Genomic DNA, 13,826 nt, shown 5'->3' with positions numbered 1-13,826 from the left:
TCCAGAGCGGTGGGAGGAGTCGATGGAGGGCCCGAGCAGGTTGTAGAGCGGCAGGCCGGTCGATGGAGAGTCGATCCAGACGGTCGCTGGAAAGACGAGCAAGATGGGTCGATGGAAAGACAGACGGGAGGGCACAGGTATTTATGGCCATGAACGGCAGCGCCGGTCTGTGTTTGGCACGACCGCGGGGCGGCTGTCGTGTGCGAGCGGGGGGCAAGAAGGAAGGTGTATTTGGAGCGGGCCAGAAATAGAAAGGCGGCCGCGAGATACGCTCAGCTGGGTTGATGTTATCTGCCGAGTCGTCCGGCCAGGACCAGCAACTGGGGTGCAAATGCTGATACCTGTGATACCTGTGTTGATACCTGTGTTGATACTGAGGTTGTTACTGAGGTTGATACTGAGGTTGTTACTGAGGTTGTTACTGAGTTGTTGCTGAGGTTGTTGCTGAGGTTGATTCCAACACCAGGGCAAGCACTGCATTGCATCGCATCTCGCCACATCGCATCACGTTGTCCTGCACCCGATGGCATTTCATTCCACCGGATCGCATTCAATTCAATCCATCGCACTCCAATTGCACTCCAATTGCACTCCAATTGCACCGCACCGCAATCGTCGACCCAACAAACCGGCGGTTGCACAGCCACTCCGTGTCACACGTATCACCGCCGCCAGCCAATGGCACGGCGCCGGCTCGATCCGCTCGATCCAGGATCGACCCGCCAGACGCGTGCTGTTTCCTTTCAGGGCCACCAGCCCGCCAGGAGACGACGCCCCCTGCGCGAGCGAGTCTGGGCCAGACCACCTTGAGCCCAACATCAGCCGCGATCAGCAAACAAGCCGACCAACAAGCGCCGGTGCAGCATACGTAGCTGGCATCATGGAACAAGGTGGGTTCGCAAGCGTCGCCCATGGCGCATCGCCCAGGGCCACCACTTGATGGACGCGCTGTTCTGACATTGGCTCTGTCGGAGCAGACCCGAGCCTCGACGCTCGCTTGGACCGGTATGACCTCAGTCAGTACCGTCCGCTGCTGCAACAAGCGGGCATCCGGACAATCGAATCGGTGGGTTGTCGCTTCTACGATCTCTGCTCTCTGTTCCCTGTTCTCTGTTTGCGCTGCTGCTGCCATCGCTGACGACGGTCCGGCCCCAGCTTCTGGGTCTCCCTGACGATCGACTCAAGGCCATCGGCCTGGACGACTCAGCCATCGAGAGGGTCCGCAAAGCCCACAACAAACACGCAAATGCAACTTGCACCCCGCCTGGCACAGCTACCGGCGAGCACAAGTGTAATAGCCCCTGGGTGATCCCCGACTGGAAATGCGCGGCCGGGTTCAAGACCCACCATATATTTATCAGGTACTCTCGCTCTCGTTCTCGTGGCCCTGTCCTTGGCTCGTTTTAAGCTGATTCCCCTGCTTCAATCCTCCCCAGCTACCGTGTGGCCAGCGAGTCCGAAGCGGCAACCGAGCTGCACTCCACCCTCAGTGTTGTCAAGAATGAGGATGATCAAGACTGCCAATGTCTATCCTTGCCCGTCCTCAAGTACGCCGGCGGTCGCTTGATCCACACCTACCTTGACAAGCGCTGCTTGATCGATGGCAAGAGCTGGGAGCAAGGGTTCCGCAACGGGCTCGTTAACTCGCAAGTGATTGTCCTGCTCTTGTCCGAGAACGGTCTTCAGCGAACCAAGGAGGCCCACAAGAAGCCCGACAACCAATTCCTCGAGGCGAGTGCATGCATCCTCTGGCTACATTTTTGTTTGCACAGCCGGACCGAGACCCGGGCTTGCAGCATTCCATAAGCCTATATGCCCGTCCTGCCCTTTTGCCACTCTGATATTTCGACATGCCAATATCCCGCGACCGGGGATTTATACACTTACTCGATCCATCCCGGGCGACGTCGTCAACAGATTGAACTGGCCCTGATGCGTCTCCGCGAGTCTTACGGAAGCAAACGCCCTGTTACCGTGTTGCCAATTCTTCTCTGGTCCCGGGACGCGAACAATCCAAGCCATCACTGGCACTACTTTCCCAATCTCGAAGACTTTCCGACAGAGATTCACTGCCACACAGCCAGCCCTTCGAGAACGGGCGAGATTGATCCGCCCATGACGATCAGACAGATCATGGACGAGATTCTCAGGATCCAGGCTCCGTCGGCCGTTAATGGGGAGGCACTGACCAGACTCGCCCCACAGATTCTACAGCAAGTCTCAAGAGTCGAGATAGCATCGAGCGAAGAGTCACAGTATGACGTCCGTGGCCGGATTTTTCTCGCCGCCGACGAAGACTCGCAGCTCCGTGCTCTCCTCGATCCCATCGACTTTGACCAGGACAAGAAAGCCCTCGAGAGTCTCTATGTAAAGGGTACACGAGTGTGGTTGTTTGATCAAACCATCGACTGGGTCAACGGCGACCACAAAGAGAGGGTGCTGTGGGTCAAGGCCATTGCCGGTGTCGGCAAGTCTGTTGCTGCTGCCCAGATCGCCAGCATCCTCCTGGGCAAGGATCAACTGGTGACATCGCTTTTTCTAAAGTACAACGATACCCGCAAGAACAATCCCCGCATCCTTCTGACCACGATTGCGTACGGCCTGTGTCGATGGTATGCTCCAATCGGGCGCCGTCTACTTGCCACCACGACCAAGTCGCAGAATCCAAGGCCCATCACCAAGGAGGACCTTGACAATATGAGCATCCCGGAACTGTTCAAGACCACGATCGAGGACCCGCTCATTGAGCTTGGCCAGTACCGGCCCAAGGGCGCGATCGTCGTGGTAGTCGATGGACTGGACGAGTGCCATCCCCGAGACGAAATTCTATCGCTCCTGGCATGGCGACTCGCTCAGCTGAAGGACGAAGCCAACATAAGGCTGCTGCTGACGTCGCGGCCCGAGGTCGATCTCAGCGAGGCCTTCAAGGGCGTGCCGACCAAGCCGATTGAGCCATCGAGCGAGGAGAACATCTCGGATCTAAAGGTCTATATCAAGCACAGGCTCTCCAAGCATCCAAGTCTCTCGGATACGGACAGAAACCAGGCTGTCGAGCTGCTCCTGCGCCCTCCCGAAGGCCATGGCGACACCTTCGAGATTGCCGATACCATCGAGTTTGATGACTATATCGAAGATACCGAGGCCACCGCCATCGATGAGATCAACAGAGCCAATGGTGTTTCCGGAGCTGCCGAGGTCGCCGGGGCTAGCAAGCCCAGCACGGACGAGCGATCCAAGACCTTTGTGTGGATCAACCTCCTTCTCAACACGCTCGAGTACGAGGCTCGAGGCAAGCAACTGACCCTGGAGATGATCCAGGAGGTCAATGCCTTATCCGTCGATCTCAAAGGACTGTACCAAAAGACCTTTGCCAAGATGTACTCGCAGTCGTGCCACCCGTCCGACCTTTTGACTGTGATCTCGGCGATCGCCACGGCCCAGTCTATCCTGACACCCACGATGATTGCCGAGCTCCTCTTTGCCGACCGCAGTCTTGACACGGCCCTGAACATCATCCATGAATGTATTGCAAGTCTCTTCCTCGTTCTTGATCCAGGCTCCAACGGATGCACCGACGACACCGAGGTCAAATTCAACCACAAGTCGGTGGCCGACTACCTGCGCGGCAAAGACACCCGGGGCGAGCCCTTCCATGTCCCGAGTGAATTTCACATGACGCTTGCCAAGGGATGTCTCGAAGTGATCCTCTCTCATGAGCCCGTGATTAACATCTGCAATATTCGTGAGTTCCACGACAAGGCTGCTGAAATCGAGGACAAAGTTGCCGCCAAGATCACACCCTCGCTCCGATACAGCGTCGCCCACTGGGCCACGCACTTTACATGGTGTCTGGAGGAGGCAGCCAAGACGTCGAGTCCCCTTCGGCAGGTGTGGACCCAGTACCAGTCGCGCAGACTCATTGGACCTGGCTTCAGCGGCCCTGTTGCCGGCACCCACCGAACTGCTAGCGACAGCAGCCCCATCAACGCCAACGCAAAGCCCGCCCTGCTGACTCGGTTCATGTCGAGCCACGTATTCTTCTGGCTCGAGTGTGGATCTCTAGTGCGGGTCATCAAGCCGATCGTCGAGCAGCTGGCCACTCTACGCGGAGTGATCGCCAAGGCACCGCCTGCCCTCGTCGATGAAACAACCAAGGCCTTGGTGTCAGACACGTATCGATTCATCCGCGAGTTTGCCGATCCGATCATCAAGAGTGCTCCCCAGGTGTACAACTCGGGGTATGCATTCACACCGAAGGAAACGGCAATCTATCAGACATATGCCTCGCAGCTCGAGGGCAGCATTCCATTCCTGGTGACTTCCGGCCCCTCGCCCAACTGGAATCCTCGCATCATGGAAATGAACGCACATACAAAGGTCGTCAACTCGATTGCCATCTCGTCCAACGGCAGAATCATTCTCTCGGGCTCGAGCGACGAATCGGTCATGGTCTGGGACGCGATCACCGGGCAGCTGAAGCAGACCCTCACCGGCCACTCGGGTGTCATCAACAGCGTCGCGATCTTGCCCGACAACAGGACGGCTGTGTCGGGGTCGAGCGACAACACCATCAAGATATGGGATGCCATTACGGGTCAGATGAAGCTGACGCTCGAGGGTCACACTGACGCAATTTGCTCGGTTGCGTGCTCGCATGACGGTCGCTTGATCCTGTCGGGCTCGAGTGACAAAACCATCAAGGTATGGAATACGGCCTCGGGGGAGTCGATGAAGGTCCTCATTGGCCACGAGAGTGCCGTTCTCGCCGCTGTCTTTTCTCCCGACGGTACTAGGATCGTATCTGGATCCGACGACAAAACGGTGCGGATCTGGGAGGTTGCGACCGACCGAGTCATAAAGAAACTCAAGGGGCACACCCAGAGCGTCAGCTCCGTCGCTGTCTCGCCCGACGGCGCCGCCATCGTCTCCGGCTCGACCGACATGACCATCATGATCTGGGACGCCTCCTCTGGGGCGGTTCGGCACAAGCTCGAGGCTCATACCTGGAACATCTGCTCTGTTGCTGTGTCTCCCGATAGCAGCACAATCATATCGGGGTCGTGGGATAAGATGATCAAGGTCTGGGATATGTCCACGGGCCGGCTGAAGCGCACCCTCGCCGGACACACCAACAGCATCGAAGCCGTGGCGTTTTCCGCCGACGGACAGCTCATCGTATCTGGATCGTGGGACTATACGGTCCAAGTCTGGGACAGCACGATCGATGCCAAGACAACAGAGAGTGCCAACGATAGCAAGCAAGGCATCACACACACAGCCATCTCTGTCGACGGTGGCGTGATTGTCTCCGGCTCAAGCGACAGAACAATCACCGTGTGGGACGCCTTGACGGGACAGCCCCGGTTCGTATTCGAGAATCAGCCCGAAGAGCTCGGCGCGATTGCAGTTTCCCGCGAAGGGAGAGTCATGGCGGCTGGATTCGGCGACCATACCATCCAGGTCTACGACATTGCCAGCGGCCGGCCCAAGCATATCCTCGACGACCATACCGGTGCCATCCACGCCCTCGCCATCTCACCCGACTCGCTGCTGGTGGTGTCTGGGGCCGACGACAAAACCATCAAGCTATGGAGCGCCGGAACCGGAGACCTGCTGCAAACCCTGACGGGCCACAAAAACGTCATTCGGGGACTATCTTTCTCCCCGGATGGCCGCCGGCTGTTCTCGAGCGGCTACTACGACGAGAATCTCGTGTGGATCCTGAAGAACGAGCAGTTTGTGAAATCCGATCGCACGGCACAGAGTCAGGCCCCTGCGACAGCAAAGAAATCCGAGCCAGAGCCGTGGAGACTCGTCGGGAATGCAATGGCAAAGCAGTGGGTTCAGTGCGGCAGCCGCTCCTTCAAAATGCCGCATGCGCTGTTTGCCTGGGACAGCCGCATGCCCGAGGCAGTCGACGCTCTGCGAATGTGGACCCCAAATGCGCCGCAGTTTCCGATTGTGATTCATGTGAGTGTGCATGCGCGAGGATCTGGCCGAAATCGGCCGATAAGGCGCTCAGACGATCGGCGGTTTCGCTTGTGGATATGTCGAAGGACTCTGCTGTGCTGCATCTTGACGAGGCGAAGGTTTCTGACGCTGTTGTCCCCGTCCTCATCGTTACATTCCAACATTCCATGCTCACAATCATTCCACACACCGCGTCGTGTTGGTAACAGCCCCTGCACACAACCGGCGGTGCCTCTGAGCTGATCGTGGGACACTTCAATGCTGCCGCTGCGAACTCGCCCGTCCATGCCCGGCGTGCCTTTGACTTTTACACCAAAGCCACCAGGAACGGCTCGACTGATGGGCAGTACCATCTCGGTCTCTGCTACCGACGCGCGATTGGAACGGATCTTGATCTATCTCAGGCCGTCAACCATTTCTCGGATGCGGCCGTGAAGGAACATGCAGGCGCCCAGTACCAACTCGCGCTGTGCTTCGAGGACGGCGTGGGAGTGTCTCAAAATGCAGCCGAGGCCTACAAGTGGATGCTCAAGGCGGCTCGCCGCGGCCACGTCGATGCCCAGTTCAGTGTGGGCAAGTACCATGAAGCGGGGCTCGGTACACCTCTGGATCCCACGGCAGCCGTTGTGTGGTATCGCCGTGCTGCCGAACGACTTCACCACGAGGCAAGCTTCCATCTCGCTCGTTGCTACGAGCGCGGCAGTGGCATCGAAGCCGACCTCGAACAGGCCCTCCGCTGGTGCAAGTCGGCAGCTACGGCCGATCATGACGAAGCCAAAGCTCTGCTCTTTGAGCTATCGAGGCGCTGCTCCAGCAGCGGCAATCTGCTTGGCACCTATCTTGAGGGCTACTGCCACGAACGCGGCATCGACACCGTCGCTGACTCGGACTCGGCAATGAGACTCTATCGCGATGCAGCAGACCGCTACTCGGCCGCTGCACAGAAGGCGCTCTTCAAACTCGCCAGGGTGCTGGCAGAGACGCAAGATCCCCATGGACAGCGACAGCTCGCCGCGTGCTATGAGCACGGATACGGCACCGAGAGAAACACCGACCGGGCGCTGGCTCTGTATCTCAAGGCCGCAAGACAGTTCGACGACGAGGCCCAGAGGGGGCTGTTTGATTTGTCGACGCAGCTGGCCCTGGATGCACAGCCAACGAGCCAGTATTATCTGGCGGCCTGCCACCAGCACGGGTTCGGAACAGCTGCAGATGCGCTACTCGCAGCCAGGTACTACTGGAAGGCCGACGAGGAGCTCCATCCTTTCGACGACAGCGACGAGCCCGGAGACATGGACTTTGCTCTGCTTGAGGGCACGGACGCCGATGAGAGTCAAGTAGTCGATGCCTCGGCTTGCCAAGATCAGACGGAGCTGTCGCGCGAGCCGCTCTTCCAGCTCGCCTCGGATCTGAGCAATCGCGGAGTTGCCGAAGCTCGATTCTACCTCGGATACTGCCATCTCAAAGGCTGCGGAGTCGATCGAGACGGGGCACGAGCTGTGGAAGAATTTGAACAAGCTGTTGAGGACGGCAATGTCGATGCCATGCTGTATCTCGGTCACTGCTACCACCAAGAACAGGATGTCGAACAAGACCATAGGCAAGCATTCGATCTGTACAAGAAGGCCGCAGAGGGGCTGCAGATGGATGCCCAGTACTGGGTCGGACGATGCTATGCCAACGGCGTGGGCACGGCCCGCAACGACGATCTGGCGCTGCAGAGCTATGAGATTGCGGTCGACGGCGGCAACGTCCCTGCAAGAGATGCTCTCCACAAGCTCGCCGAGCAACTCGCAGCGGACGGAAACCGGAATGGACAGTACTATCTCGCCCGCTGCTTCGAGTTTGGCATCGGCACCAATCGGAGCATCCACTCGGCACTCGAGTGGTATCAAAAGGCTGCCAGCCAAGACCACGCTGAGGCCCAGTACTCGCTTGGAGTGCTGCTCCTCGAAGATGTCCAGCAGGCCGAGAAGGATCCAACACAGGCCCTCGGCTGGTTCAAGAGAGCCGCAGAGCAAGGCCATCCCCTTGCAGCCGCCAAGCTGGAGCAGGCCAAGAGCGCATGCGCAATCCAGTAGGTCGAAGGACATGCGACGGCGAGTCGTTGATTCTGGATCGCATGTGTATCTGCGTGCCCGTGTGGTCAAATATACTGGCAAAGACATGCCCAGAGGAACGACGGAACGAGGGGCGAGGGATATGAGTGCGAGGATGCAGAGGCAAAGATGTGGGTGCGGGGGATCAGCCGGAAATGCCGAATGCGATCAGAGATCGCAGGACCTCGCGAATGCATTATTGCATTGGCCATGGGATCCTGTGCTGTGCTGTCCTGCGATGCATGCCGCTGGCAGGAGTGCAATGCGGGCCGAGCGGATCTGTCCTTGCCGATGCAGCCGGTGCAGTGTCGTCGTCGCCGATGCACCCGAGGTCTGCGCCGAGATCTGCGAACCACGCCAGGGCACTTCATTTGCATGCCCCCGGCCGAAGTGCATCCGAAACGAAGGCTGCACAGGACGGGGACACCAGGCTCGCGAACACAGCATCTGATTGTTGGGACGGGGGCCTTGCCGGGATGACATCACAATGAGTCGCAGCGACACATCGGCCTTGCCGTATTTCCGGCCTGCAGGGCACCCCAGCCGCCCAAGGGCCATGGCTGTCGGAAAGCGGCGTGATGGGCAACAAGGACAGCAGGCACCTGGACATGAGACACGGGCGATCAACCAATTTTGCATTGGTCCGTTCTGCTCGCCATCCTCCTGATGCAGCTCAGCGCCTCTTGCGTTGCCGCCCTGACAACGACACCGTGCATACACTCTCCCACCCACCCGCATGCGACCGACGCCGTGCCGCCGTTTTTCGTTCGCTGCAGCGCCGTCACTCGGATCGGTCTGTGGCTGTGGTGCCTGTGCCTGAGACAGCCTGGCTGGATAGCATCGGCTCTCGTTGGACGCTGTCGACTCTCTCGTTGGACGCTGTCGACTCTCTCGTTGGACGCTGTCGACTCTCTCGTTGGATGCTGTCGACTCTCTCGTTGGATGCTGTCGACTCTCTCGTTGGATGCTGTCGACTCTCTCGTTGGACGCTGTCGACTCTCGCTGGACGCTGTCGACTCTCTCGTTGGACGCTGTCCGCCCCCGGCTCTGGCCGAATCCCTCTCCCGTGTCCGTCCGGCCCTCCCGCCGCGGGCTTTCTGCCTGTGGATCCGGGCGATCGCTCTCGAGCCAGAATGACTCACCCGTCGCACAGGGCGATCGACGGTGAGTCACCCTTTGTCGTCAGCCGCCGACCAAGCCAGCACTCGGGTGCATTCGAACCGGCGAGACCCCGCGAGGCCGCCGCGAGAGCGTCTCGCCCACCACGGCAAGCTGCCCGCGCACAGCGGCTGTGGCCAGCGAGAGCGCGCCGAGGCTCGTCTCGGATGCGTCAGCGCGGCCACCGCACGGCCTCATAAATAGCGCCGCTGCCGCCCTCGGCCAAGGTGACTCATTCCACCATCATCGCGGATCACATCGCAGTCCTTCGCTGCAAACCAAACCAAGCCAAGCTCATCGCCGTCGACCCCATCTGAACTCGTCGACCCGCCCGATCGCCATCACCCAAAGACACCCGCGATCACAGAGCCCTCCTTCGTTTATTGACTTCCAGTCTCCCGCATCGCCCCCGCACCCTTTGCTCCCAGCAACCACTACCGCTTCCCACACTCCATGTGCTACATCAAGAACGTCAAGCCTCTGGCTCCTGCCGACTCGCTCCTCCAGGTGCAGCCCAAGCTACCGCTCTCGCCTCCCGAGGGCCCCCAGAAGACTTTTGGCGCCGACTTTGCCAACTACGACTTCCTCGCGGGCCTGCCAATCTCCGCATCGGAATGTGCCCCGCTTATCGACCTGCCTCCCATGACCGCCGAGTCCCTCAGCGCCGACTCGGACTTTTGGCTCAGTCTCCTCAGCAGCTCGCAGCTGCCCTCGTCGCCATCGTCGAGCGAGTTTGCCTCGCCCTCCTTTGGCTCGCCGCTCTGCCTCACCCCCGAGCTCGTTTCCCAGTCCATGTTCACCCCCGCCTCAGGCCCGATGCCCGAGTTTGTCCACCCCCCGATGCAAGCCATGATCCTCCCCGCCATGTCTTGGCCATCGCCCGAGACGCCCTCGACCCAGACCATCATCTCCGTGCCCACCCCCGTCCACTGCACCCAGGAGTCGCAGCCTGCCAACTCGACCTCGGCCTCGACCGGCTCCAGCGCCAACAACTCCAACAGCAACCTCACCTCGCCGCCCAACAGCAACTCGTCCCTGTCCTCGCACAACGACCAGGTCCCCAGCCAGAAGCCCAATTCGCGTAAGCGCCAGTCCGACGATGATGACGACGACGATCACGACGACGACACCGTCCGCCGCCGCAAGAACACCGAGGCTGCTCGTCGCTCGCGCCAGCGAAAGGTCGCCAAGCTCGAGAGCCTCGAGAAGCAGTCCAAGGACCTTGAGCGCGAGAACGCCCAGCTGTCCATCCGCCTTGCCGTGCTGGAGTCTGAGAAGGTTGGATGGATCGCCAAGGAAGCCGAGCTGATGGCCCGCATTCGTCAGCTCGAGGAGCAGCTGGCCGAGAGCCACAAGGCCTTGCTGGAGTTTGGCATGAAGTCCGCCTCGGGCATGCTGTAAACCAACCAACCCCCCTCCCGCTTACAGCTGGCCTGTTTACGGACGTTCTGTTCTGCTCCTCTATGCGGCGCGCTCCGACTGCCCACCCAACGCATCCGTTCACGCTCCACTTGCTCCATACCTTTTTCTCTCTGGCCCTTGGGACCAATTCAACTTTCGTCACGCCCTGGCTGGCGCATACATTCTCGACACTGGCTCGATCTGTCGCTTGCATACTTTCATTGTCACTTGCATGATATCCGCGTCGCTCTACCTGTGTAAATACAGTAATCATGACTTGAATCGCTCTTGCTTGTGCAGCGGGCGTGTCTGGTGTTGGCGGTCATGAACGGGCTCGACGGGAAACCAGAATCGACACAAAAGGGGCCGTCCCCAAGCAAATCGCGTCGATCTTCGCCCCTCATCTTCCTTCATTGCGTCGCATCACATCACACCGCATCCAATGAATGTCGCAAGCGGCAGTGCCTCTGCGCGGACCAAGAAGCACTCGGCTCGGTCGCTGCCGCCTTTCACACCACCCGTCGCTGCCGACAGCTCGACGACCTCGTCGGCCCCAACTGCTCCTGTCGCCGCATCAGCGCAACGCTCCCATTCCGAACAGCAGCAGCATCCGCTCCCGCTTGGAAAGCATCCATATGCGCACCAGCCGGACCCGATGCCCTTGATCTCGATGGCGATGGTCCCGGACGACGGCAAGGTAGGCACTGCACGAAGTCGATTCACCACCCGGCCACCTCATCGTCTCTTCGTCGCTTTGTCTCTTCGTCTCGTCCCTCCCCATTTGCGTCCGCCAGCTAATCTTGTTGCTCACTCCCAAATTGCTTCCCCAGCCCCTTTTCACAGACGACTCGGTGCTTGAACCCGAGCAGGTCATCTTGCTCGCTGATCCTGTGCAGTGGTAGATCAGCTTCGATGCGACAACTGCGATCACGGAGGTGCCGGATGGATTGAAACTCTCGATGAAGCCGACGGTCCTTTGACTTTGGGCTCCTGAATATACACCGATCTGTGCCAAAGTCCAGAGACGCCATTCGCTTTACTCCTTCGGTCAAGATATGCAGAGCACTGCCAGTCGCGATGATATGATCGCACTCCAAAATCTTGACGACACCATCGTCCTTCCAAAGCATAGTACGGCGAGCTGATTGAGTGCGATCCAAGCCTGGAACAAAACGCAAAAGTGCATGGTCCGGGAATCGAACCCGGGTCTGCCGCGTGGCAGGCGGCAATTCTACCACTGGACCAACCATGCGAGCTTGACCTTGATCTCAACTTTTGGATCCACAGGCACAGGCTCTCCGTCGCTCTTTTTATAAACAAACCGCTCAACACTCTCAACCAACGACCCCCTCCACATGCCCCCGACCCAAACGGCCATCAACGAGATGGCCATAGACACCTCGGGCAGCTCTGCTGCCCAAGAACCAGGCCAACCGGACGAAAATCGCAGCCTAGGAAGCAACGGCCATCAGGTCAGTAGCGCCAATATCACCGAGGCCACCGAATCAGCACCCACCAAAAAGCACCGCAGGGATGGTGAGCCCATCCAGCTGCACGTCGGTCGCAAGAAGACCGTCGAAGAAATTATCGAAGAGCTCTATGCAGATTCGGCAATCTTTCCCAACCCGCCCGACGTGGTTGAAGAAAAGAAGTGGGCCCTCTCGATCCTCGAGAAGGCCAAGAACAACACTCTCACCGACCAGGACTTCATCCCGGTCGATTTCAAAGACATCACCTACCGCCGCTTTAGGTTTGTCTTCGCTCTGAAGGCAGACCAAGTTCAATGCTCCCGTTGCAGAGGGAGCAAGCCCCCCGCCTGGCGTATCGACGACGCCCAGCACTCGGTCGTCTGCAAGAACATGCTGATGAGCCCGGACGCCGCCACCAAGGTGGAAGAATGCGGGAAGCATTTTTCCATCCTCGTATTCTGGGGCCTGATGACCCGCCATGACGAAGCCGGATGGAAGCTTTTCGAACAACGGGCCTCCCTCGCCGATGCCAGGGCTGTCGGGAAGCGCGTCTGCGCCACCGACATGCGCAAGAAGCAGAGTCCCCAACAGCAGCTTCAGCACATCCAGAGTGAGCTTCTCAAGAAAGCTCAGAAGATTAACGAAGAACTCGCCAAGCTGGACCTCAGCAAGCCCGAGGAAGCTGCTAGAATCAAGGCCCTGACCCAGAGCGCCACCGAGTGCATGCAGACGCTCGCCTCCGAGCTGGAGCATGCGTCCCGGGCCATCTCGGAACGCCCAGCTCCGACATCCTATGCGGCAGCCGCCCAGCGGGGTGCCAAGAAGCAGCCCGACAACAAGACAATCGACGCGCGCAAGCTGGCGGCCCTCGAAAAAGTCCACCAGGAGGCCGATGCCGGCAAGAAGAACGAGGCCATCGGCGCCATCCTCCGCGGCCGTGACCCCACCGACGGCAAGTGGCTGGTGCCCAAGACTGCCACGCCATTCAGGATGATCAGATCCTCGGTCCCTGTCGAGGAAGGACCCTTAAAGGATAGGATGGACAACGCCGCTTGGGTTTACGTCAAGGGTATCCCTCGGGGTAGCTACCGCACGATCAGACAAGCTTTCAAGGAGAAGGGCTTTGCCACCAACCAGATTCTCAATATCAGCTTTGTCAACAACAGCGTCTGTGAGTTTGTTCTCAGAGACAAGAGCTCGAGAGAAGAATTCTTGAAGCACATTACGGACATGAAATTCACTGAGGTCGCACACATGGACGTGTCGAAGATCACCGAGGCCGAGAAGGAGTCCAAGAAGCTCCAAATCAAGAGCTTCATTGAACGCGCTGCCAGGATATGTGCGGAATCCAATGACCTCCTCACGGCGACCTTGTACCAACGGAAGATGAACGACCCAGCCGTCGCCGAGCAGATCACTGCTAAGGCGAGGGAACTGGCTCGCAACAAACCAGGCCGCCAAGAAAAAGGCGGACGCGAAGGAACCACTCCTCCCCGCAAATGATGCAGCCCCAACCTACGCCCACTATTAGGTTCGCGACCCTGAATGTCTGCGGACTTGAAACCTCTATACACGAGGTTATCGAAATGGTAAAAGCAAAAGACCTCGACTTTATAACAGTCCAAGAAACGTGGCTCAAACCACAGCAATCCATCGGACCTTACAAGAACCTCATAGTTTTCGAAACCCGAGAGCCATATGTCTCTGTCGACGGCCTCGCAAGAGGCAC

The 13,826-nt window shown here is 58.9% G+C and overlaps 4 protein-coding genes and 1 non-coding gene across 5 annotated transcripts; 4 read left to right on the top strand and 1 right to left on the bottom strand.

Moving 5' to 3' along the window:
• Positions 1-880: 880 nt before the first annotated feature.
• BJ171DRAFT_472306 (uncharacterized protein) lies at positions 881-1,806 on the top strand (the record flags this gene model as incomplete). Its single annotated transcript, XM_053108650.1, has 4 exons — positions 881-890; positions 978-1,066; positions 1,156-1,361; positions 1,437-1,806. 4 exons carry the CDS (start codon positions 881-883, stop codon positions 1,804-1,806), a joined length of 675 nt encoding a protein of 224 aa, XP_052970111.1.
• A 2,356-nt stretch (positions 1,807-4,162) lies between these two features.
• On the top strand, positions 4,163-8,149 carry BJ171DRAFT_565745 (WD40-repeat-containing domain protein). Its single transcript, XM_053113367.1, has 2 exons — positions 4,163-5,970; positions 6,180-8,149. The coding sequence occupies exons 1-2, from the start codon at positions 4,354-4,356 to the stop codon at positions 8,049-8,051; spliced, it is 3,489 nt and encodes a 1,162-aa protein (XP_052970110.1). The 5' UTR covers positions 4,163-4,353; the 3' UTR covers positions 8,052-8,149.
• Positions 8,150-9,402: 1,253 nt separating this feature from the next.
• BJ171DRAFT_492426 (uncharacterized protein) lies at positions 9,403-10,910 on the top strand. The gene has a single exon (XM_053109819.1). It carries the CDS (start codon positions 9,681-9,683, stop codon positions 10,626-10,628), a length of 948 nt encoding a protein of 315 aa, XP_052970109.1. The 5' UTR covers positions 9,403-9,680; the 3' UTR covers positions 10,629-10,910.
• Positions 10,911-11,010: 100 nt separating this feature from the next.
• BJ171DRAFT_565743 (uncharacterized protein) lies at positions 11,011-11,665 on the top strand (the record flags this gene model as incomplete). Its single annotated transcript, XM_053113366.1, has 2 exons — positions 11,011-11,325; positions 11,459-11,665. Coding segments are annotated over 2 exons (344 nt in total), but the record flags the coding sequence as incomplete, so codon positions are not given.
• A 144-nt stretch (positions 11,666-11,809) lies between these two features.
• BJ171DRAFT_t67 lies at positions 11,810-11,880 on the bottom strand. Its single transcript has one exon. It is a non-coding gene; the product is annotated as a tRNA-Gly (tRNA).
• Positions 11,881-13,826: the final 1,946 nt, after the last annotated feature.

The sequence above is a fragment of the Polychytrium aggregatum genome (assembly GCF_025602895.1).
Source record: "Polychytrium aggregatum strain JEL109 chromosome Unknown BJ171scaffold_6, whole genome shotgun sequence".
NCBI lineage: Eukaryota > Fungi > Chytridiomycota > Chytridiomycetes > Polychytriales > Polychytrium > Polychytrium aggregatum.
Note: the sequence above shows the minus strand (reverse complement) of the source record. Positions and strands in the feature narration are given on the sequence as shown.